Source organism: Leptonychotes weddellii, chromosome 4 (genome assembly GCF_054177405.1).
Source record: "Leptonychotes weddellii isolate Sample4059 chromosome 4, ASM5417740v2, whole genome shotgun sequence".
NCBI classification, from domain to species: domain Eukaryota; kingdom Metazoa; phylum Chordata; class Mammalia; order Carnivora; family Phocidae; genus Leptonychotes; species Leptonychotes weddellii.
In genome coordinates, this window is record NC_138372.1 from 4045467 (window position 1) to 4069976 (window position 24510).

Consider the following 24510-nt stretch of genomic DNA (forward strand, 5'->3'; position numbering starts at 1 on the left):
AGCAAAGAGCTCACTGGAGTCCCACCTGGGAAGGGCGGCCACCACCCCTCCTCAGGGCATCCCATCACGGGCTCTGAGCAAGTCACTCGCTCCCAGGCGGGTAACACGGGGAAGCTGGCTGTCACTCCACACTCTGGTGTCCCCGGTCCCCATCAGTGGTTGGGGGCCTCCCCCTGGTCCGTGCACAGGGCAGGCGACTGCAAAGGGGCAGCTACTCACACTGCTTTGGTATCCTAAGCGCCTCGTTGTCCAGCGCCATCACCTGGTGCAGGACGCCTCGGAACTGGTAAAGCACTTTCAGGTTCTTCTCCTCACCCACGCACGGGTCGTAGAAGCCGGGCAGCCCCGCCTGTAACAAACACAGTCTTACTCCATGGGACCCGAGACCGTTGTTTCAAGCCCAGCACCACTGCTGTCTGCCGCCACCTGAGGATCAGCGTGGAAGGGCCTTGACCTTCCCTCAGGAGCCGTCCACGGAAGATGCACACCGCGGAGCTGAGATTGTCAGAAAGTTGCCTGTTTAGCCCTAGGCTTCCCTCGCAATACAGACCCCTTCTCCCACGTTAGAGACCCCTGTCTTCACAGAAGCCCCGCCAGGACTCCTGAGAGAGCGAGGTGTTTGGCCTGAGCTGATCTGCATTTTAGTTTGCCTTTACCGTCCCCACCCCTGCGCTCCAGCATGAGCTTCCAACGTGCTACAGACTCACACTCTTTCTAGAACAAGGCAAGGAATGAGGAGAACGTAAGCTCCGTGAAGACAGGATGCCTGTTTTGTTCGCTGCCCTACCTGGCACACAGTAGGTGCTCAGGAAATCCTTGCTGCGGGGACGGGTGACGTGAACAGCTCCAGTGTGACTATAATTCGGGTGCTGGGCAGCAGGCCAAGCCAGTGCCAGCGACACGAACGGTTCCACCGCAACGAAATGGCCATGCCAAGGTGCCAGGCCGCCCCCCTCCACACAGGCCTTTCGTGTCTGAACCCCGCGGGCAGGCCCCGTACCTTGGAGGCCTCCGTGAGGATGAGCTTCGAGTCCTTCACCAGGCACTGCAGGGGCACGGTCACATCAATCACCTTCACCTTCTCGCTCTTCCTGCTCTTGTCGTTGACGAACTTCCCGTACCAGGCGTTGACGATGATAAGCCCTGAGGATGGACGCAGTCTGAGCAGAGGCGGGTCTCTCACAGCCGGGCCGCAGGAGCGCCGTGCCCCTTTGAGACCCCCAGCGCCCACTCCGCCCCGAGAGAGGCCAGGCCTTCTCACCCATTCTGGACTCTTCCGCCTCAATTATTCTTCGGACAGATTCCTGCATCAACCGAACCTGCAAAAAACAAGGAGGGCCACTGTCAGGGTCCCTCCTGGGCTCTGCCTCTGGGTTCAGCTGTAGCATGAGCATGGCCGCATTTTCGCCCCTCTGTTCACAAAGAACCCAGTGGTACCCCTGCATTTATGCCAGATATTTCTGTTCTGTCACCTAACAACAGTTCACTCAAAGGGAAGAAAAAGAGGACAGACAGGGCCCTCCGGTTCTTAGAAACACCTTGTTATGCATTTCGAGGGTAACTGCATCTCATCTTCAGGACCGGGCCTGGAGGTCCCGGTATTGTATCCCGCAGGGATTAGAAAGAGTGAAATGACCAGTGAAGCTGCCGGCCCCCGAGGCCCACGCGCAGAGGGCACCGTGATCCCCGAGCCCCGGTGAGAGGCGTGCAGCCGAGTCACCCAGAGCAGAAGGCCTTCGGGGACGCGCCTGCGCAGCACTTACAGCCGCTTCTGCCTCTTGTTTCTTCTGCAGAATGTCGGTGGCTGTGCTTTCCCTTTGCTTTTCCAACTCCCTAAAGCGAGAAAAACACAAGCCACATGTTAGCGCGGACTGAGACAACAGAGCGCGTCGTTGGACCTGCGCCCAGCGAACAGTGTGAGCTCTCCCTGCATTCCTAGCTCTGGAGCTTTAGCAAATATTTCCAAGCCCATCTCCAGCAAATCTGTTCGTTTCGGGCCTCTGCGGCTTCCCTTTCTTTTGTCCCTAGATGGCTCTCCCCTACCTCCTCACTGAAGCACACAGGAGGCCCGCTGCCGTGGGAAGCAGCCCCCACCTGAGAGGAATCTCAGCAGTGAGGGGTTGGAGAGCTGAGGACCACAGGGGAGGCCACCTTCTGGGACTATCATAGAACACTTGAGGTGGGGACAATGTTTACTGTTTTAGGTACAAAATATACCTTTTTCTTACGTAGCAAAGCACTGGGACTCCGGGCAGCGCAGCCCTGTCCCGTCAGAACCCTTGACCCCACACACTCTTCCTTCTAGGCCTCAAGCCTCCTGGGGAAGCAGGGCCCTGAACTCCAGGGATTCAAACGCTGGAGGGGCCCCAAAGAGGAGATTCTCTGAGCTCAGCGACTTGTTACATCAGGCTGTTATAAGTAATGAATCTCAACCACCTCTCAGATGGAATGCTATCCCCCAGTGTGTTGTCTACAAGAAACTGCAAAATAAATGAATGTTTCTGTAATTTCCAGGACTGTGGTTAATGCACGCCTGTGTGTAAGAACTCAAACCCACTCCTGTGGAACTCAGTGCCAGGAAAAGAAATGGTGAGAATGAGGACGGGGGCCTTTCTATTTCCTGTGGTCACGGTGTAGAGTCTGCACAATTTTGTAAACTAGCTCTAACCCTTTCTAGAAGTAGGAGGGACGAGTGAAGGGGGCCCAGCAGCAGGGCCGCTAATGAGCCCAGTCAGCACCGACCGAGCACCCACTACGGGCCGAACGCCATGCTGAGGCTTCACATGTACGAATTAATTTTCCTAGTGACCCTCTGAGCAGGTTCTATAATTATCATATCCATATAAAACACAGGAAAACTGAGGCACAGAGTTGTTTACTGATGTACCCGTGACATGTTAGGAACTCACTTCTCTTTTTGAGCCCTGAGGTATGGTTTGATGACCAGACGGTGAAGAGCGAAGTAGACCACGAGCGGCCCCACGGTGGCATAGAACACAGCGCTGGGAAGAAGCTGGTCCGTCAAGTGAATAGGGAAGAAGTAAGTTTGACTGGCCCTGTTTAGCCTGAAAACAAAAACGAAACAGAACACCCAAGATGAGTCAGGTTTCCAGGGAAGGGTAACGGAGGTCTCAGCCACAGGACGAGAACGCTCAGATACACGGAACACCAGGTACAGCTGGTGTCATAATCTACACACCTTTTGGTCCCTATTCCAAAGTTTAGCTGCTAGACTTGATGTCTGTGACAGAAGAAAGGTCCCCTACCAGCTAACCTCACGGGCAAAGCAGTGACTATCACTTGTCCAGAGTGAAGGTGGTCTTAGAAGACAGGAGCGGGCACCTCCCGGGGTCCTGGAGACAGAGACCTCTCCGCCCTCAATTTACCTCATCGAAAAAAGTGGGTGAAGACTTCCCAAGTTGGCAGATTAAGGAGGTTCTGCTTCTAGTAATGGCTGAGTGGCTCCTGTTGGACCAGCCATCCCACAGGTAACCACTGTCAACGAAGACCACAAGCAACAAAGACTCGCGGGGACTGGAGAGCAATGCAGGCCAGCGGGTACACAGGAGGGCTGAGAGTCTAGAGCATGCAAAGGCACTGGTTTCCTGTTTTTTTGACAGCTTTGAGCCCAAGGGCAAGTCTTAGCTGCTACTGTGTGGATGGTTAACACTGGAAAGAAATCTGCAGTCCTAGGAGATTGAAGACCCAGAGCTCAGAGTCTGAGGCAACCATAGCAGCTGGGAAGTGGGGGTCCCCCAACAAGGGAAATCAGAGCCCCAAGTTCTTTGTATAAATGTGGCACAAATCCCCAGCCGATCCCGGTCTATCAGTGGCCTTGGCTACAGGTGAAGTAATTGTGCTGTTCTAGCTGTTGCCACACACGGAGTCCCAGCTCACAGTCTGACTTCTGCCAAGTTAATTACCTTTGAAAAGGAAAAATCAACACTTCTTTGGGAATCGTAACAGAATATAGACTCTCTACACTGTACTGTTCACAATACCCAAGGGACAATACAAACGACTCTGTATACCTAGGTATACAACAAGCGAAAAAGGTAACGAACCAAGACCGACCCCAGATGACCCAGATACGGGAACGAGCAGGTAAGGATTTTAGAGCACTACTTTATGCCCAAAGACAGTATGCACTGCATGGGCTTTAACAGCAGACTGGAGGTGAGAGCAGTCCGTGAACTTGTAGACAGATCAAAAGAAATTATCCACTATGAAGAACAAAGAGAAAAATATTGAAGGCAAATGGGCAGAGCCTCAGAAACTGCTGGAACTACATCAAGAGGTTTAGAGGTAATTAGGGCACCAGAGAGGAGAGAATGGGGCAGGAATTAAGATTTGAAGAACGGCCTAAAAGTTCCAAATTTGATGTGGGACATAAATTTACAGATGCAAGGAGCTTAGCAAACCCCACGCAGCATAAATACAACAAAACCCACATGTAGGTACATTGTAGGCACAAACCGCTGGGGAAAAAAAAGTTAAAAAAAAAACAACAAACCAAAACCAAAGCAAAACAAAAAGTTAAGTATGTAGGGATTAAAAAAAAAAAAAAAAAAAGACATTGGGGCGCCTGGGTGGCTCAGTCGTTGGGCGTCCGCCTTTTGCTCAGGTCATGGTCCCAGGGTCCTGGGATCGAGCCCCGAATCAGGCTCTCCTTGCTCAGCGGGGAGCCTGCTTCTCCCTCTCCCACTCCCCCTGCTTGTGTTCTCTCTCTCTGACAAATAAATAAATAAAATCTTAAAAAAAAAAAGGTATAGCTAAAAAGTCAATAGGTAAATCAAAATGGAATGCTAAAAATATTCAGTAAGAGAAGACAGAAGATGGTTAGAAGAACAAGAAATTAGAAGGGAAGAATAGAAGACAAATCATAAATAACAGGCCTAAATCCAACCATACCAATAATTACATTAAATATTAATGGACCAAGGGGCGCCTGGTTGGCTCAGTTGCTTGAGCGTCTGCCTTCGGCTCAGGTCATGATCCCAGGGTCCTGGGATCGAGCCCCACACTGGGCTCCCTGCTCTGCGGGAAGCCTGCTCTCTCACTCCCCCTGCTTGTGCTCTCTCTAATAAATAAATCTTAAAAAAAAAGAAAAGAAAAAAAATATTAATGGACCAAACACTCCAATTAAAAAGCAAGAAACTGTGAGAATGGATATATGCTATGAGACACCCTCTGTATATGAACATAGTGACATGTTAAATGTAAACAGAAGAGGATAAACCACAGAAACAGTAAGCATAAGAAGGCTGCAGTAGCTATACGAGTATCAGATAAAGCAGACTTCAAGTCAAAGAGCGCTGCTAGAGATGAAATTCACGAAGCCAAAATTGACAAAGGAAGAAACAGAGAATTCTAAACTCATATGAGGCTGAGGATTTTAACACTACTTCTCAGCAACTGACAGAAATCTGGTCCAAGTCAATAAAGTCACAGAACTTCTGGTTTCTGATGAATGTTGTCAACCACCTTGACCTGTTGGTATTTACAGAACCTATGACCAACAACTGCAGAATACATGTTCTTTTCAAGTGCATGACTGCCGGGGTCAATTACATCATGGGCTATAAAAAAGTCTCAATATATTTAAAAAGACTGTAATCATACAGAATATGTTCTCTGACCAAAATGAAATTAAACTGAAATCACTAATCAGATATACAGAAAAACCCAAATATTTAGAAATAAAGCAATATATTTCCAAAAGTGAAATTAGAAAATAGTTTGAACTGAATGACAATGATACAACATCTCCAAATTCATGGGATGGGGTAAAACAGGGTTTAAAGCCTTAAATGTTTATAATATAAAAGAAGAAAGGTTTCAAATTAATAACCTAAGGCTGGGCTTTAAAAATCTAGAAAAGGCAGCAATGTGAAACCAAAGTATGGAGAAAGAAGAAAGATCAGAAATCAATGAAATAGAAAACAGATAAACAATAGAGAACATAACAAAGCCAAAGCTGGTTCTTTGAAAGGTTAAGTGCTCCATCCAGACCGGTTAAGAAAAAGGGAGAAAGAACACAAATGACCAGCATGAGGAATGAAGACAGAGATCATCTATAGAGATCTAGATATTAAAAGGGTAAGGACTTTTTTTTTTTTTTTTTTTTAAGATTAGAGAGAGAGAGACAGCAAGAGAGGGAACACAAGCAGGGGGAGTGGGAGAGGAAGAAGCAAGCTTCCCGCCGAGCAGGGAACCCGATGAGGGGCTCGATCCCAGGGCCTTGGGATCATGACCCAAGCTTAAGGCAGGGGCCCAATGACTGAGCCACCCAGGTGCCCCAGGGTAAGGGCATATTATGAGCAACTCCATGCTAACAAATTCGACAGTCGAAATGGACAAATTCCTTGAAAAAAACATAGTAACAAAGCTGACACAAGATTAAAGAGAAAACTGGAAAAGCCCTGTATATGTATGTATCAAGGAATCCATTATCAAAAATCCTCCTACAGGGGCACCTGGGTGGCTCAGTCGGTTAAGCATCTGCCTTTGGCTCAGTTCATGATCCCAGGGTCCCGGGATCGAGCCCCACATCGGGCTCCCTGCTCAGCGTGCGAGTCTGCTTCTCCCTCTCCCTATGTCGCTCCTCCTGCTTGTGCTGGCTCTCTCTTTCTCTCCATCAAATAAATAAATAAAAATATATATAAAAAAACCAAAAACCCTCCTACAGAGAAAATTCAGTCTCAACTGATGGCACTGGTGAATTCTATGAAACCTGAGGAATAAACCATTCTTGGAGCGCCTGGGTGGCTCAGCAGGTTGGGCATCTGACTCTTGATTTCGGTTCAGGTCATGATCTCAGGGTCATGAGATGGGAGTCCCATGTTGGGCTCTGCGCTCAGTGGGGAGTCTGCTTGAGATTCTCTCTCCCTCCCCTTTGCTCCTGCCCCTGCTTGTGTGTGTGCACGCTCTCTCAAAAAAGAACAAACCATTTTCACACAAAAACTTTCAGAAAACAGAGGAAGAAGGAATACTTCCTCACTCATTTTATCAGGCTGCCATAACTCATTCCAAAATCTGACAAATACATAATAAAAAAAAGAAAATTACAATCCGCATCCCTTATAAACACAGATACAAAAATCCTTAGTAAGATATTAGCAAATGAAATCAAGCAACATATAAGAAGTATTATATGTCATGATCAAGCGGAGTTTTCCTCAGGAATATAAAGTTAGTTTAACATTCAAAAATTACTGATTCGCCAAATAAACAGAATATAAGAGAAAAGTTAGCAAAGTAAGATAATCTGTTATTGTTGAACTCTGGGGCCTTCCAGAAAACTTCAGTTTATACAGCAATACGATCTGGACAATTCAGCCTGCTGACACGGGAAACTCGGCTGAAGTGAAAATGTTTCTTTCCGAGGAGGGAGAGTGGCATTCTTGGGATGAAAATTCAATTCAGATTATGTCCTGCAGTATCTTCACGGGAGAAGTATTTCACAACAGAAACGGAATCAGAAAACTGTGTCTCGTTAGTGGTCCCAATTTGGGAATAAAAGGGATTAGAATGCAGACAATCTGTCTGTGTGTGTGCCCTTTACTAAATCTCAGGGGTCCTCAGATCACTGACAGGAGAGAGGTCCGACGTGGCTCTGGTCCTGGTGACCTGCTTTGGCTCTCATCTCCAAATGGAGATGAGGTGTGATGTGTTTCCTTCCTGTCTCTGTTCTCTCTCCCTCCCCTCTTCTGTCTCTTTGTCCATCCGTCTGTTAGCTCCCAGAGCTCTCTCAACTGTCTGCTCCAGGAGTGTGGTCAGAATACAGTGGACACAGTTAAAGAGCTTCTGATGAGGGCCACGGAGGTGGACGGACGATCAGAGGGAGATGGTGCAGTGGAGGATAAACAAGGGAAACTTTGGAAAGGGTTCACCTGGGGCAAAGTGAGGGGTACTGCTCTTACGGGGTGACGAGGGATGGTTTTGGCAATTAGGTGACATCTGAGCAGAGACCTGAGGGAATCGAAGGAACCAGCCATGCTGGCATCTGGGGACTGAGGAACAGCAAGTACACAGTCTGGTCACAGGAGAGGGGTCGCTGTTGTCTGGAACAGCGTGGAGACCAGGGTGGCTGGAGTGAGAAGAGGCAGAGGGGAGAGGAGGGGTCAGCAGGAAGTGAGGTTCTGATCACAGAGGGTCCCAAAGGGCTCTGGCTTTTGCCCGGGATTGACGGAGTCACCGAGGGCTTAAGCAGAGAGCGACAACCCTGACTTCCATTCAAAGGTCCTGCCTGTGTGGAGAGCAGGGTCACGAGGTGGTGAAGGAGATGGGTCAGGAGGTACCGCAGTAATTCAGACACCAGACAGTGGGAGCAGAGAGGGGGTGAGGAATGGTCACGTTCAGGAGCTGCGTTCTGAGGACAGCTGAGATGGTTTTGAGGTGCATTAACTTTGGTGTGTGGGAAAAAGAGTGACCAAGGCCAACTCCACAGAACAGCTGGAAGGCTGGGGCTCTCCTGACCGAGGGAGGCTCTGGGCAGAGCAGGTTTGGAAGCATCGGGAGTTGAGATGGGACGTTTGAGATGCTGGTGGAGATCCAAGCAGTGATTTGTAAGAGCAAGTAGGATACAGGGGCTGGAGGTCTGGCGGGTGGGCCAGGCCGGAGCGATAAATGTGAGCGTCGTTCAGTGCAGGAAAGTGCTCCAAGCCAGCAGGCTGAGGGGCCACCCGGGGAGGGTGTCTACACAGATAAGGATCGGGTCCCACCGTGACGCCACCGTACACAAGTAACCAGCCAGTGAGGTACGCGGACGGCACAGAGAGGCCGGCAGGCAGGAAGGCACGCCACCGGAGCAGGGGAGGCGGGTCCGTGCGGGTGGGGACGGCCAGGTACAGGGGATACGCTGAGGAGCCTGGGCGGGTCACGCGTGCGATCAGCGGTGGCAAGGAGTGGGCGTGCAGGGCCGGCTCCAGGGCCGCCCCGGGAAGGGAGAGAGGCAGTCGGCTGGTGGAGGGTCCCTGCCAGCAGGGATGCAGACCCTCAGTGCACACCGGGCTTCCGGACTCCTAGACACTGGCTTACACGCCGCAGACAGACGCAAGCGCATCTTTAAGAACAAAATTACAAAGCAAAGTCTCTTTCATCCTTAACGCGGGTGAAGCCGGGTGAATTACAAGCTGCCACATAATCCTCGGCCACAAAGATCCAGTCCCACTTACTTGACTTTGAGAGAAACGCCCTGAGGAACTCCAACGCTGACGGCGGCGCCTAGGACGCTGTGCCTGGAGATCTTGCGCTCGGCTCCATACTCCACCACCGTCCCGAAGAAGCCCGCCCTGCAGGGAGCGCGGCCTGAGCAAGGGGGGCCCCCCTCCCGCCCCCCCACCCCCGCGCGTGGGTCAGATGGACACGCCCGTCAGCGAGTAGAACGACGTCAGCACGCCAGCGGTGCAGTCCTTCCTCAGGCGGGGGCTGCCGGCAGGAGCGCCCGCGCAGGGTCGCAGACACGGCGGGCATCTCACGCACGCGGCTCCGCCGGCGGAGCAACCCCCCCCCGCCCCCCGGCCCCCGCCCCCCGCCCCGCGACGTGCCGCAGGTCTGCTTCCGAGCAGCCCGGCCGGGACTTACTTCAGCGATCCTTTCACGCGCGTCTGGTCATCATCCTGGAATTTGTGCTGATAGCTGATCAGTGCAAAAGAGTGAGGGATTCCAAGCTGGGGAGACGGGAGACGGGAAGGCGCTGCTGAGCGCCCGTCGTGGGCAGGCCTCTCGGGCAGGGGCCACGACCTGACTGTGAAGATTGACTAGCGGCCAGTATTTAGAAACTGCGGGAGTTCACGTAAAAACCCAGTTTCCTGACTTGGCACGAAAACACCACATTCCGAGGCAAGGAGCCCGCGTTCCGACACGGCTGCAGGCGGTGGGCGCCGAGGAGCAGCTCCCTCCTGAGGCGGGGGCCCCTCATGCCGTGTCCCCGGACACCACGGTGGCGCCTGAGTGCGCTCCGGGGTCACTGACCAACCCGGGCTCTCTCCCATCCTGACTCTGTGGGCTTCTACTAGATACAGGGTATCTCCTGTACCTGGCCGTCCCCAGCGAAAGGGGCACTTTGCTTTAGGATAACGGGAACACAGCTACCCCGGAAGCGTCAGAACAGCATCTCAACACCCTGAGCATGTGTGCACAAAACCAGCCTCTCAGGGCCGCCACGGTGCTCAGATCTGGGGAGGGTGGCCAGGGTGAGGGACGTCGGGGGCACACGAGGGAGCCGCTCTGCCCTCACCTGCAGGGCCACAGTGAAGTGGCTGGTTTTGGTGTCCCGGACGATGCTCGTGTTCATGGCCGACTGGATACCCCACCGCCACTGAAGATAGCCCACCGTGTTCTTGTCCAGGTTCCGGGCTAGCACAGTGGTGAGGCCCGGCCGGATTCCACGGGATGAAAACTGCAGAGCACAGTTTGTCGTCACAAAGCTGGGGGGACACACAGATGGAAAGGGTCCTGGATGACACCTGGTTCTCAGCTGTTCTTGGCCCCTTCCTGTCAGGCTGAGCCCCAGCTCACGCTCCCTTCCATGAATCCCAAGCCGGCGCCCCACAAGGAAACTGGACATCGAGCCTCTCTCCTTGAGAGGGAGTGAGAGGGTGCCTTGCTGCAATCTTCCTAGTAACCCTCCCTGCTAATGTGCACGGCCCACCTGATCCCATTCTACCGAAAACCACTAGGTCCAATCCTTCTGCAAGTCAGAATCACCTCGGGGTCGGGGGGAAGGCTGCACACTGGAATCACCCGGCTGATCTAAAAAATACTGATAGTCGGCTCCCATGCCCTGGCATTCCGATGTACAGGCTTGGAGTGTTAAAAGCTTGCCAGGTGATTCTAATGTGCGGCAAAGTGGGAGGACCTCTGACCCAGAGACCATCCCAGACCAATGAAGTCAGAGTTTCAGGGCGGGGGGCCGGGCATCAGTAGATTCTTCAGGATCACCCACGTGATTCTGGTGTCCACCCAGGGCCAGGCACTTGGAAGGCTAGTACAGCAAACCGCTTGCCTGGAAAGGCATCTGAAGTTTGTTTCCAAGGGAGTCAGCCCCACCTTCTGGTTAAAAAGGGGTATTTCATTTTGACGACAAAGGAATTCACACCACTTTACCCGAAGAGTTAAAAGGTGAGCAAACAGCCCAACATTCACCAGATTGCCAAAGTCTGGTTTCTTTCTCTCTTTCCTAAGCTCGAGAGGTGTCACTTTTGCCATTAAATAATAACAAATACGAGCACTCTGATCATATTGCTCTTGTAAACTTCCAGCAATTCCCCACGAATTGAGAATTTCCTTCTCCCCTCCACAGGGCCCGCAACCCAAGCGTTCCCTTATTTCTTTCAAGTCACACCGGGTGCTAGCTGCGTTTTTCTGCTTCAGCCACAGGGGTCAGGGGAGGCAAGCGGGGAGGAGAGAGACCAAAGTCATCCTAGAATTTCAAGAGAGACAGTGGCATTTAAAAGAATCAAAATGTAAGGACCGAGATCCTTGTTTAATTAAAGTAGTAAGACTTAGTCTTTTTATCCAGCATGTCCTAGAGAAAGACTGATTTGAGAGAGAGAAGAGAGATCAGCAAGGCAGGCACTGTCCTGGGAGACAGACAACACTCTACAGGCTGTCTGCCTTTTCGGGGCTGACGCTACACCCCCAACCAACCTTGTGATCACTAGTCCGGACCTGCAAATAGCCTGGCCCTAGGATCAGGGCACCTTGAAGAGCAGATGCCGTACACTGACAAACTGGCATCCCTGTTTATACATCTGCATTCTCAAGTCTGATACACTCTGGGCACGATGATGACATTCAATTTCCAAACCTGTAAAGGCCGATGACAAGCAAGCCCGAGCCCCCCTCCCTGGTGACTACTCAACAGATACTCTGAGGCTCAACCAGAACAAGATGGCCAACAGCTTTCCCTCAATGAAGTGTCTCCTGAATGTGCCTGATCTAAGAATGACCTAGGTGCTTGATAAAAGTACGGATTCCTGGGCCTCCCAGAGGACCCGACTCAGCTGGTGTGGGGAGTGGGGCAGGACTCTGTGCTCTCAGTCGGCAGCAGGGGAGACAGACCTTCGCAGACAAGCGCTTGGAACGTGTTAGGACAACATGTATGTATACTCTTCGTCTAAAGTGGTTAAAAGTGCAAATCCTCGTCTGACCCACTGACTCCAAGTCCTGCAACAGAAGCCTGTGAAGCCATGTTCTCACCCGCACACGGATGACCCCCCACATTGGGCCGGGAGCGCCTGTCGCTGCCTTCAGCCTGTGTGTTCGCAAGCTTGGTCTCCACCTGTCCCAGATGCCACACCCACTTTCTCAAGACCTTCCATACCCTATGTCCCACCCACCTGGGAACGTGCCTTTCCTACCCGACTGGAGGGCAGGGACTGGTCTTACCCCATGGGACGGGGTGGGTGTGCAGATGGAAGTGAAAAGCTTTCTTTTCAAACATAGACTCCATCCCAGGACTCCTTTATTTTCTCCCCCAGAGTAAAGAGAATTTTATTTTACCTTCCACCCAGTTCTTTTAGCTGAGCTCACACAGGTAACCCAACACAGGAACTAAGGACACCTCTGTGGTTCTAGAAGGGCAGCGAGTTACAGTTCTAGGAGTGGGATGTCACTGCAACAGCAAAGACGAAGGGGAGCTGGGGGGGGGGGGTTGTCCCTTAACCCTCCAGCATCTGTACATCTTGCTGATGACCAGGCAGTCTCTCCAGTGCCTCACTGTTTAATACAGACCCTTTCCAGAACTTAAAACACATTCTCGGGGACAAAGAAATGATCCACAAGTTCATCAATACTTCAGGCCACTGACCAGCTTCCCTGAAGGTGCTTTCTCTCCAGTCTCTCCAGGGTCTCACAGCCCCCGGTGAACAGGCAGGAGCCTCATTCCCACAAAGGAGGAGACTGTGGGCCACAGAGCAGAAGCCAGGCAGCAGACGACCCTTCCCCACACCCGCCAGTCCAGAGTCTGAGCCACAGGCACCCTGCTTGGGCTCTCCGCCAGCGCCGCAGGATCTGCCCCTGGTGACCTTGCAGGACAGAAGAGGTAACTCCAGATGACCTTGACAAAAAGAATACACAGGTTCTAGTCTGCTAAATCCACAAAGACCATCAAAGAGGATTTCTCTATATTTACCATCTTGGGGTGAGATTACGGAACAGCTTCAGACCAAATAAAGGTCCCTGCAGATCCCCGGCTCCAAATTCTAACTGTTCAAAAGAGGAAAAGAGAGTGTGTTAGCAGGGTTTACTCTCACAGCAGCAACCCATGTCTCAGGGAAGCACCCCCGGTTACAATTCCTTCTTTTAATTCAAAGCCACTGGCCCTTGCCAGGGCTCTGAAAGTAGGGGCTCAAAGATTTTGGAACCCAACGTGGGGCTTGATCTCATGACCCTGAGATCAAGACCTGAGCCAAGATCAAGAGTCGGATGCTTGGGATGCCTGGGTGGCTCAGTTTGTGAAGCGTCTGCCTTTGGCTCAGGTCATGATCCCAGAGTCCTGGGATCGAGTCCCACATCAGGCTCCCTGCTCAGTGGGGAGCCTGCTTCTCCCTCTGCCTGCCGCCCCCGCTTGTGCTCTCTCTCTTTCTCTGACAAATAAATAAATAAAATTAAAAAAAAAAAAAGAAAAAAAAAAGAAGAGTCGGATGCTTAACCAACTGAGCCACCCAGGCGCGCCTGGAAGATTCTTAAGACCTCATCCTAACCTTCACCAAATGGAGGACTGTTTCCACGGATCCAAAGGAGGCAGGTTTCAGAAAGGACCCCTCCAAAGGAAACACTGGTGGCCTCCGATGGTCTCCCTCGCTCAGGTCAGAAAGGGAGACCAGCTTCTGTGCCCGGCCATCCGCAGAGCCGCCTGCTGCGGTCGGGTGCGGGGGCCCCCTCCCCTGCAGCTCCGGCTTCCTTGTGTTCCCGATCTGCTCTGCTTCATCGCCTGCGGCTCTCACAGGTGACTGGAGATGGTCCTCAGGGGTCTAGAGTTAACCCATCAGCAGTCCCACACTCAGCCTTGGAAGTCCAGCCCGTTCTGGCTGCCTCATTTACCAGTCTGGGTGACTTTCAAGGCAACTCTTCAATGTTAATTTGATGCAGTTCAATTTGCTCAGCAGAGCTGGCTGTCAAATGGCCGCCGATCAGTGGACCAGAGCACTGACACGGCACCTGCCTTCCGAATTGGGCAAGAAAAGGGAAGAGCCTACAGGTTTCTGCTGAAGAGGAACAAAGATGCAGAGCTTCTCGAGGTTGTGTTGCTGTAAGTTGGCATCTCAAGGGAAATCTTCCTGCTCTATCCTACCTCTGAGCTGTCCAGCAGACAGGGGATTCTGTCTCCAGTAGGAGACATGTTTTTCTCTTGGGGACAGTCACCTCATGCCAAGTTTGACATCTGGTACCCTGTTGTACAATGATGTGGCCAACCTAGGTCTTTTTGAGGGTTGGCTTTTAGAACGTGAATGTTCAGAAATCAGGCTTTGCAGCGGATAACATAGACCCTGCCCGTCGACATTCTTACCTCTCCCCATCCCTTTGCGGACGTGACTCGTCTAAGCGCGAAGTTAATGGAACCCCCTCCATTCCCATTCTGGGTTGAGAGGCTTCCAGAGAGGATGGCTGTGTCTGTAGCTGTCAAGGGTGCCTAGGAAATGATATTTGCTGGTAAGGAATGAGTCAAAGCAACTAAGAAGCACAAGGACAGCAGTCTAACAAATACACTTCAAGTGTATGGCCAAAGGTGCAGGTGACCATGGCTTCAGGGTCTAGGGATGCACGAGGACCTCAACAGGTTCACTTCTCTCCCACTTGGCCATCTGAACTGCATGTGGCCACCAAGGTAATGTTTTGCAAAAGCTTTACTAGGCAAATTTCAAAAAACCAGGGGAAAGACAGGGCTAAATGCTGGTTCTTAGTGTACTGATAGCATCAGATGGCACAGTGGCTTCATCATGTGCCTTCCCTCCCATTGTGGGATGTCTGGGACTCTCCAGTCCTTGTTCGCCACCAGCACTGGGGAACGGACTGAATCCATGGCCCTACTAGCCAACCCTGGAAGCTCCACCAGAATGGCAAGTTTCCCAGAGTTAGGACTTCATCTTCTGGGTTGATGCACTTGAGAATAAACAGAATTGAGGAGGCAGAGACCAACTATAAGCCTAAGCAGACCCGCCCACCACTGCTACCTCCAAACCGTGGGCAGAAAGATGACATTTTAGTGATCCTGGGTTCAGCTGAATATTGTATTTTTTGCACATGACAGAGTGTGCCTTAAAACTAAGACTGATTCTTGGAATTACCCATGGAGGTCTGCTTTCTCGCCCCAAATCTTCCCCACCTGGGCCTCTACTTCTCCCAGACCACTTGCACTTCTGCTGGGGGAGCCCTGCGACCTTGGGAGTTAAGTGCCCCCTGGCACTCATGTTGCTAACGAGTCAGCAAAGCAGTAACAAACAAGGTTGTGCCTGGAACTTTTTTTTTTAAAGTGGCTAATTGCATCCTTTCATAAATAAAGATGAGAAAAACCACAGCTGCTCAGTGTGCTGCGCCTCGTTAACCTGAGCCTCACTGCACTCGGGGGGGTGGGTGGGTGGGTGTGTGTGTGTGTGTGTGTGTGTGTCTGGGCTTCACCTCAATGGACTGGGATATGTGCATCTTGTTAATTTCAATCTGTGGAAAGCCACTTCCGGACACATCTTCGTACTCCTCCTCATAGCGATCAAAAAGGTCAGTGGCATCGATGCCAACACTGATGGTCCCCTGGGGCAGAAAAACAAGCAGTCAGAGCAGGGGTGGTATTTGTGGAATGAAAGACAATCTACACTCTGGCAGCCGACGGTCCCCTGGGTGTGGGCAGGACTCCACCATGAGGCCCACGGAGCATGAATGTCACAGTTCACACCGAACTGCGGCAGAGCGTCACCGACTGCTGGGGTCAGAAAGCCAGTCACGTTGGCAGGCAAATGACAAGACAAGTGTTAGGAAAAGAAAAAAGACCCACACAACTTGATTTTTAGGGCCCAAATAGGACCGACTTCATGGCTCTAAACAGATCACCTCCAGATTTAACCGGTGAATGCAGAAACCACCTAGACACGAGCCCCATGAATTAAACATTTTAATGTTTGATTCTCAACTCTTTATTATTTTTTTTTTTTAAAGATTTTATTTATTTATTTGAGAGAGAGAGAATGAGAGAGAGTACATGAGAGGGGGGAGGGTCAGAGGGAGAAGCAGACTCCCTGCCGAGCAGGGAGCCCGATGCGGGACTCAATCCCGGGACTCCAGGATCATGACCTGAGCCGAAGGCAGTCGCTTAACCAACTGAGCCACCCAGGCGCCCGATTCTCAACACTCTTAACATCATAAAACTACCTTAAAACTCTTTAAAACAGGGGCGCCTGGGTGCTCAGTTGTTAAGTGTCTGCCTTCGGTTCAGGTTATGGTCCCAGGGAACCTGGGATTGAGCTCCGTGTTAGGCTCCCTGCTCAGTGGGGAGTCAGTTCCCCCCTCTCCCCGCTGCTCCCCCTGCTTCTGCTCTGTCAAATAAATAAAACCTTAAAAAAAAAAAGTGCAAACAAAATCAATTATGAATGAATGGGAGATTGAAAAATTGTTTCACCTTCTAAAATTAATTTGAGAAATAAGCTATGAGAAACGGAATACCATATTCTCTCAAGAAATGTGAAGCTAAAATTTGCTGACTGATATAAAATGCTCCATACTCGGAAAATCAATGTTTATTATTTTTTTTAATCATAAGATTTTTCAAATGGGCATATATCTTAATCCCACATATAAAAACCTGACCACACATACATTTTTATTCAGTTCCCTGCAGCCCATTTTAAAAAACGGTATTGAGGCTGAATTTATATGTAATAACACAAACTGCACCCACCTCAAGTGCACATTTTGGTGAGTTCTGACAGACATGTAGACTTGTGAAACCAACCCCCGCAATCACGACACAGAACATTTCTGTCGCCCCAAAAGCAGAGTGGGAGCATGTGTTTTTCTCCCCGAGAAGGGGACACGCGAACAAAGACGTGAGGGGGAAGGCAGGGAGGAGGGCGCTGGGGCTGGAGCAGAGGAAGCACAAAGCAGAAGAGGAGGCTGCGGGTGGTTGTGGTGGGTGATCCGTGGACCTTGTAGCGAGGAGCACAGGAGAGGGGGCTCTATCCAGCAGATGACCAGTTGAACCCTACTGTTTCTGGTGGTTTAGCAATTATCCCAAATTTTCATTTTTAAACCAAATATTACCACCATCATCAACAGTTCCCTTAAACTAAGAAGCCAGACTGGGTTTGGTGCCTAGGCCTTCACTTGGTACCTCCAGCCTCCACCGTCTCGTCTAGCGGTGTGTGGGGTGCCACCGCCTCTCTCTTCTCTTCCCAGGTGAAATGTGAGCATCCCTCCACCCTCAGCCCAGCCCAGACACTTGCTGGTGTGGTGGCCGGGCAGTCACCTCCTCCCAGTCTCAGCTGGTGTGAGAAGTAGGAGATGCCGTTGCCCGTCTGGTACAGCAGGCCGGCGGCATGAATGAAGCTGGGGGCAGTCATGTGCACGGGAATGCGCAGGTGCACAGGAACATGTGTGGGAAACAGAGGTGGGCCGGTCCTGCAGGAGAAGGTAGTAGAGAGCAGTCTGAATACTCTTGCCACAGTGTTTTTCTTCTACTGAAAGGTATCATCAGGAGGTGGCATATTTTCTGTGAAGGGTCACCGTAACTATTTTAGGTGCTGTGGGTCCTTACAGTCTCTGTTGCAGATTCATCTCTGCTGTTGGAAGGGAAAGCTGCTCAACTACCCAGCAAGGGACTGACCCTGGCTGTGTTCTAGTTCCAGTAAACAGAGTAAACTCTGTTTATTCACCCTGAAATCTGAATTTCATACAATTTTCATGTCTCAAAATATTACTTTTTCTTCTTTCCTTTTTTTTTTTTTTTTTTTAAGATTTTTATTTATTTATTTGACAGAGAGAGAGATAGCGAGAGCAGGAACACAAGCAGGGGGAGTGGGAGAGGGAGAAGCAGGCTTCCTGCCGAGCAGGGAGCCCGATGTGGGATTCGATCCCAGGACCCTGGGATCATGACCTGAGCCGAAGGCAGACGCTTAACGACTGAGCCACCCAGGCGCCCCTTTTTCTTCTTTCTTAAAAAAAAAAAAAAAAAAAAAACTCCAGTGTGGAGCCCAATTCAGGGCTTGCACTCATGACCCTGAGATCAAGACCTGAGCTGAGATCGAGTCGGACACTTAACCTACTGAGCTACCTAAGCGCCCCCCTTTTGATTTTTTTCAACCATTAAAAAAATGTAAAAACCATTCTTAGTTTTTAAGTCACATAAAAATCGGCGGTAGGCCAAATTTGCAACTCCTGATGTAAATCTGTAGGACATTTGTTTTTTTTGGGTAATACTTTCTTTTTTGATAAATTCTTCAGGCAGGAATAAAATTAAACATAGTGTATGTTTAACAACAACAAAAATACGCACTCAATTTCCATTTTCTCAGGAAATTGATGAATTTGTAACTTCTATGAGATGTTTTTCAGTACTGATCATCCATCCATAGTGTTAATTCAGACCATATGAAAATCAAGTCTTACATTTGCTCAACAAACTCCAGTGTCTTTAGTCTTCCCTAATAGTTAGCTGTTCTTTATTTTAAAGACCACGCCCGAAAGTGAGGCGTAGCAGCAGGGACTTACAGGTAACTGTGGATCAGATGGTAGTTCCTCTCTGTTAATTTCACTCATTTTTCCATTCTAAGGTTTATACCACGCACATGAAAGATAAAGCAATGGCTATTTATGCGTTCGTTCTATTAGCAAAAGAACCTCACAGCTGCTAACGATGCCATTTTTTTTTTTTTAAAGATTTTATTTATTTATTTGACAGAGAGAATGAGAGAGAGAGCACATGAGAGGGGGGAGGGTCAGAGGGAGAAGCAGACTCCCTGCCGAGCAGGGAGCCCAATGCGGGACTCGATCCGGGACTCCAGGATCATGACCTGAGCTGAAGGCAGTCGCTTAACCAACTGAGCCACCCAGGCGCCCTAACGATGCCAATTTTATGTCAGTGTTAACCAGATGCTTCAAACAGAAAATCAGTCAATCTTAATAATGGTTTGATTTGAATTATAAATGTACAGTATTGTCACCAAATACATATTTCTTATTTGTATTTACAGGGTTCCTGGCTCACTGCTCCTAAAACCCACGCAATTTCTGGTGATAAGGGTGATAAATGTATCCTGTTATGTTAATGACGGTGGCTTTTGGTCTCCACCCAAGGGCGGGGGCTGGTTGCCAGGGGGACCAACCAAGTGTTAGAGGGCTGGAACCTTCAAGTTCTGCCCCCAGCCTCCAGGGAGGGAAGAGGAGCCAGAGGTTGAAACAGCCAATGGCCAATGACTTAGTCAATCTTGACAATGCAATGAAGCCTCCACAGAAATCCAGAAGGACCAGGTTCGGAGAGCTTGAGGGTTGGTGGGCACAGTGGACGTACAGGGAGAGCAGGGTGTCTGCAGAGGGCATGCAAGTCTTGTACCTTTTCCCCAGACTCTGCTCTGCACATTTCCACCTGGCTGTTGATTCGTGCAAGCCCCTCTAGTGAATTAAAAGATTCTAAGGAGGTGGGTGTTGGAATCTACAGCCCTGGGTCAGTTGGAAGCCCTGGGCTTGTGACAGGCATCTGAAGTGGGGGGTGGCTGCAGTGTTGTAGGAATGAACCCTTAACCTGTGGAGTCTGATGCCGTCTCCGGGCAGAGAGTGTCAGAACTGAACTGAATTTTTTTAAAGTAGGCTCCACACCCAGTGTGGAGCCCAACGTGGGGCTCGAACTCTCGACCCTGAGATCAAGGCCTGAGCTGCAATCAAAAGTCAGGCGCTCAACCGACTGAGCATCCAGGCGCCCCTAGAACTGAGTTGAATTCTTGCTGGTTGCATGCTGCCCCCATCCGCCATGCTGGAACTGGGTGGGAACCCTAGAAGAAATTTTACTGTAAACTCAAGTGAAAAAGTTCCACCATGAATAGAAAACATTGTTTTTGTGGTGATACTCAAATGCCAAAGTTGGTAAAGTACAGCGTTATGGTAAAAGTGTCTTATTAAAGCAAGAAACCTATGCAGGAGAAATAACCTTAGGATCAGTTACAGTGCACACAGATGCATGACTGAATCAAAACAAGCTATGATATTCCACCGAGAGAAAATTAAGCTAAAGTGTCAAAATGTACAAATATTTTTGTGTATTCAGAATAACAATTTTTTGTGAAGCTGATTCTTTTTTTTTTTTTTTTTTAGTAGGCTTCATGCTGGCCATAGAGCCCAGCATGGGGGGCTTGAACTCATGACCCTGAGATCAAGACCTGAGCTGAGATCAAGAGCCAGAGGCTTAACCAACTGAGCCACCCAGGCGCCTAAAGCTGATCCTGAATACAAAAAAATCTGTAGCATGTCAGTGTATTACAAACTGAATATTAGGAATGTCTGAGCTTTAAAGAGCTCCTTTTCAATAGACCCTGTAGCTTTTAAAATAAGAAACTGCAGGGATGCCTGGGTAGCTCATTCGGATGAGCATCTGCCTTTGGCTCAGGTCATGATCCCAGGGTCCTGGGATCGAGTCCCGCATCGGGCTCCTTGCTCAGCCAGGTGCCTGCTTCTCCCTCTGCCTGCCGCTCCCCCTGCTTGTGCTCTCTCGTTCTGTCAAATAAATAAATTAAATCTTAAAAAAAAAAAAAAAAAAGAAAAGGAACTGCAATCGCTGAAAATAAAGTGTGTAACTCGGAAATTGAGCTCTTGAGGAAGGACAAACTGAACAAATAAAATAAGAGCTCAAACAGTTTATTTCATTTGAAATTCCATTAATAGTATTTTGGACTAAATTTTGGTAAGAATTTTTTAGTGGAACTGTCATCTTTAGTTCATTCCATTCTATCCTGGAATGGAATGAAATTGAAAAGGCCTGCCTGCGTTTTTGTGGCTGGGATGTAAATTTGATGAAGCATTCAAATATCATAAATAAAGACAATTTATAAAAAAAAAGTGTCAAGGGGCGCCTGGGTGGCTCAGTCATTAAGCGTCTGCCTTCGGCTCAGGTCATGATCCCAGGGTCCTGGGATCGAGTCCCCGCATCGGGCTCCCTGCTCCGTGGGAGGGCTGCTTCTCCCTCTCCCACTCCCCCTGCTTGTGTTCCTGCTCTCGCTATCTCTCTCTCTGTCAAATAAAGAAAATCTTAAAAAAAAAAAAAAAAAGTGTCAAATATATTCTGAATGGAGGCAAAAAGACAATACCCTATGAAAATACTTGGGCCAAAGTGTATGTTCCACAAAGATGAAATTTAGAATTGAGAGTATTTTCTCAATTAAGAATATCATGGTATACAGGGGTGCCGGGGTGGCTCAGTCGATTAAGCGTCTGCCTTTGGCCAAGTTCATGATCCCAGGGTTCTGGGATCGAGCCCCACGTCGGGCTCCTTGCTCAGTAGGGAGCCTGCTTCTCCCCTGCCTGCCGTTCCCCCTGCTTGTGCTTGCTCTCTGTCTCTCTCTTTCGCTCTCTCTGTGTCAAATAAATAAATAAAATCTTAAAAAAAAAGAAAAGAGTATTATGGTATATAGAAAAGAATCAAATTATGTTAAAAATTTCAAATTTACTAAATACAAATGTATTAAGATGGTAGGCAACTGGGGCGCCTGGGTGGCTCCATCGGTCATGGTCATGGTCCCAGAGTTCCGGGATCTAGTCCTGCATTGGGCTCCCTGCTCGGAGGAGAGCCTGCTTCTCCCTCTGCCCCTCACCCCACTCATGCCCTCTCTCTCAAATAAATAAAATCTTAAAAAAAAAAAAAAAAGGGTAGTAGGCAATGTTACAGAAGAAAAACAACCACACTGAAGGTACACTCTCTGGGAGAACAGCGGTGCCCCGGTGCAGGAGTGAGGATCCAGAGAAGGCCTCCCTGTGAGCCCTGCTTGCTGGCATCTGACCCCCGCACAGAGCCCTCTCCGTGATTCTGCACAGGACCGGTGACTCGCTGCCGTCCAGCGGAGTGCAGTGGGTGTGAGCGGTGCGGCCTTCAGAGCTAGGCCACAGGAAGCCTTGAAGCTCTCCTCTAGGATTCTGGAGGTGCTTTCTGGGGAGGCCAGCTGACAGAACACTCCAAGTCCCCCGAGCCTGCTATCTTCTGAGGAAGGCCAAGCCAGCCAGGGTGGGGAAAGCCACAAGGGAGGCACAAGAGTGCAGATGCTACCTTCAACACGCCCCAGCTGCCATCGAACTACACCCACATGAGGAGACCCCCAGCAGAACCAGCCAGCTGGGGCTGGTCAACCCACAGGACCATGAGGAAATCAAACTGTTCGTGCCACTAAGTTTTGGCGGGGTTGGTTAGACATAACCAGAATACAGAATATCAGAGACAACTATAACGGATAAACTGTTTGAAAGTATTTGAATGTATGCCAAAAATAATTCTCCTTCCTTCCTTCCTCCCTCCCCCCTCTTCTCTCTCTCTCTCTTTCTGTAGGCTCCATGCCCAACGTGGGGCTTGAACTCACAACCTGAGATCAAGAGTTGCATGCTCCACCGACTGAGCCAGCCAGGCACCCTGCTTCTGCTACTTTTAATGTTCACATAATCAATATAATTTTAATAATTTGCTTTCATATACGTTAAGTATATTTAACGGAATAAAATTTTTTAAAAAGATTTTTATTTATTTATTTGACAGAGAGACAGCGAGAGGGGGAACACAAGCAGGGGGAGTGGGAGAGGGAGAAGCAGGCTTCCCGCTGAGCAGGGAATCCGATGCGGGGCTCGATCCCAGGATCCTGGGATCATGACCTGAGCCGAAGGCAGACGCTTAACGACTGAGCCACCAGGCGCCCCTAAAGGACCTATTTTTGAACAAACCATTTTATAGGTTCTCCAATGTAATAAAAACAGTGTTGGTCAATAAACATTCTTAATTAATTAACTAATTAATTATTTTTGAAAGATTTTATTTATTTCAGACTGAGAGAAAGAGAGAGAGAGCACCCACACGCAGGGGGAGAAGCAGATTCCTTGCTGAGCGGGGAGCCCGATGCGGGGCTCGATCCCAGGACCCCGGGATCATGACCTGAGCCGAAGGCAGATGCTTAACTGACTGAGCCACCCCGGTGCCTCTATTTATTTATTTATTTGAGAGAGAGCGTGCTCACACAAGCAGGCGGAGCAGCAGGTAGAGGGGGAGGGAGAAGCAGCCTCCCCGCCAAGCAGAGAGCTCAACTTGGGGCTCAATCCCAGGACCCATGACCTGAAGCAAAGGCAGACACTTAACTAACTGAGTCACCCAGGTGCCCTGGTCAATAAACATTTCAAAAAACTACAAAATTTTCATTATTTTAAGCACGCCCTTTTACTCTCAAAAATGTCCTGGTCTGGATGATGCATGATGGTCACCGCATCTACAGGCCACCGTGAGGATTCTGCTGACAATGAATGATGCCAGCCTTCGAGCTCTTCAAGCAGGATGACCTGGTCTGACCTGAGTTTTTGCAGGCTCACTCTGGCTGCTGTGTTGGGGGAAGGAGGGAGGCGGGGAGAGCAGGCAGGAGAGGCTATTCCGTAATCCGAGAGGTGCTGATGGCAGGAATGGCAGAAACCGCTGTCTTACGTATGTGGGTTTCATAACTGGCTGCCTCATTCAGCTTGTTAGTCCTGATAGTTTTCAGTTGGTTCTCTAAGGATAGGCAATCATATCTTACACCGAAAATTACAGCCCTTTCAACATTTACATCTCTTTTATTATTTGTCAAATTGCGTTGGCTTAAAACTTCCAGAATAATGTTAAATATGCTTTTATTTCCTTTCCCAAAGAAAACTTTTAAAATGATAGATATTTGTGTTAACTCCTCACTGACAATCAACTGACTCACCAGCGGGCAGAACAGCCTTTAAAAGTTAAAAACTATTGCTCACGTCATCACTTTTTCAACCATTTTGTTGTTTCTTTAAGCAAGGCCCAAATAACCAAATACTCCAACGAGCCAGTGACTTTTGAGACTCAACAGCCTTTGGTGCTGATCCAAGTCTACGGGAAAGGACTAACCTAGAAAGGTCGAGAGAGCTGCCACACAGAAAGCTAGGCTCCAGCGCCAGCCACGGCTGATGAAACGGACTGTCCTAGAGACGAGTGATCACGGCACTGAGTTCACAAGGACGTGGCTTTTAATATTTTAAGGAGCGGTTTGGATGCCTGCCTTCTGCTGTTCTTCCATTTCAAGGAAATAACCTTTTGAAAATGGACTGGCCACAGCACCAGAACTGGGCAGCTTTCTTCTCTACGTCCTAACCAGGCGTTTGGCTGCAACTTACAACCCACTTTCAAAAACTTCCAAGGCAGTATGCTTTTATACGAGAAGTCACAGCTTTGAGGAATGAAGGTCAGATCCAAATTCTGACAGAAGATCAAAAAGATAAGGAAAAAGAAAAAGATAAAACAGATCTAATGCTGGATAAATTAATGAGCCAGAGCTT

General features: G+C 49.5%; 1 protein-coding gene across 1 annotated transcript in view; it reads right to left on the reverse strand.

Annotated features, from left to right (window-relative positions):
- Positions 1-24510, reverse strand: part of DNAJC11 (DnaJ heat shock protein family (Hsp40) member C11) — a 75363-nt gene that overhangs the window by 1689 nt on the left and 49164 nt on the right. The window contains exons 5-15 of the mRNA XM_081817391.1: positions 15625-15753; positions 14516-14638; positions 13139-13212; positions 10241-10430; positions 9586-9671; positions 9177-9293; positions 2910-3065; positions 1764-1833; positions 1262-1319; positions 1001-1143; positions 220-349 (exon numbers count right to left, since the gene is read on the reverse strand). Of these exons, the coding sequence (XP_081673517.1) occupies positions 220-349; positions 1001-1143; positions 1262-1319; positions 1764-1833; positions 2910-3065; positions 9177-9293; positions 9586-9671; positions 10241-10430; positions 13139-13212; positions 14516-14638; positions 15625-15753 (1276 nt within the window). The remainder of the gene's footprint in view (positions 1-219; positions 350-1000; positions 1144-1261; positions 1320-1763; positions 1834-2909; positions 3066-9176; positions 9294-9585; positions 9672-10240; positions 10431-13138; positions 13213-14515; positions 14639-15624; positions 15754-24510) is intronic.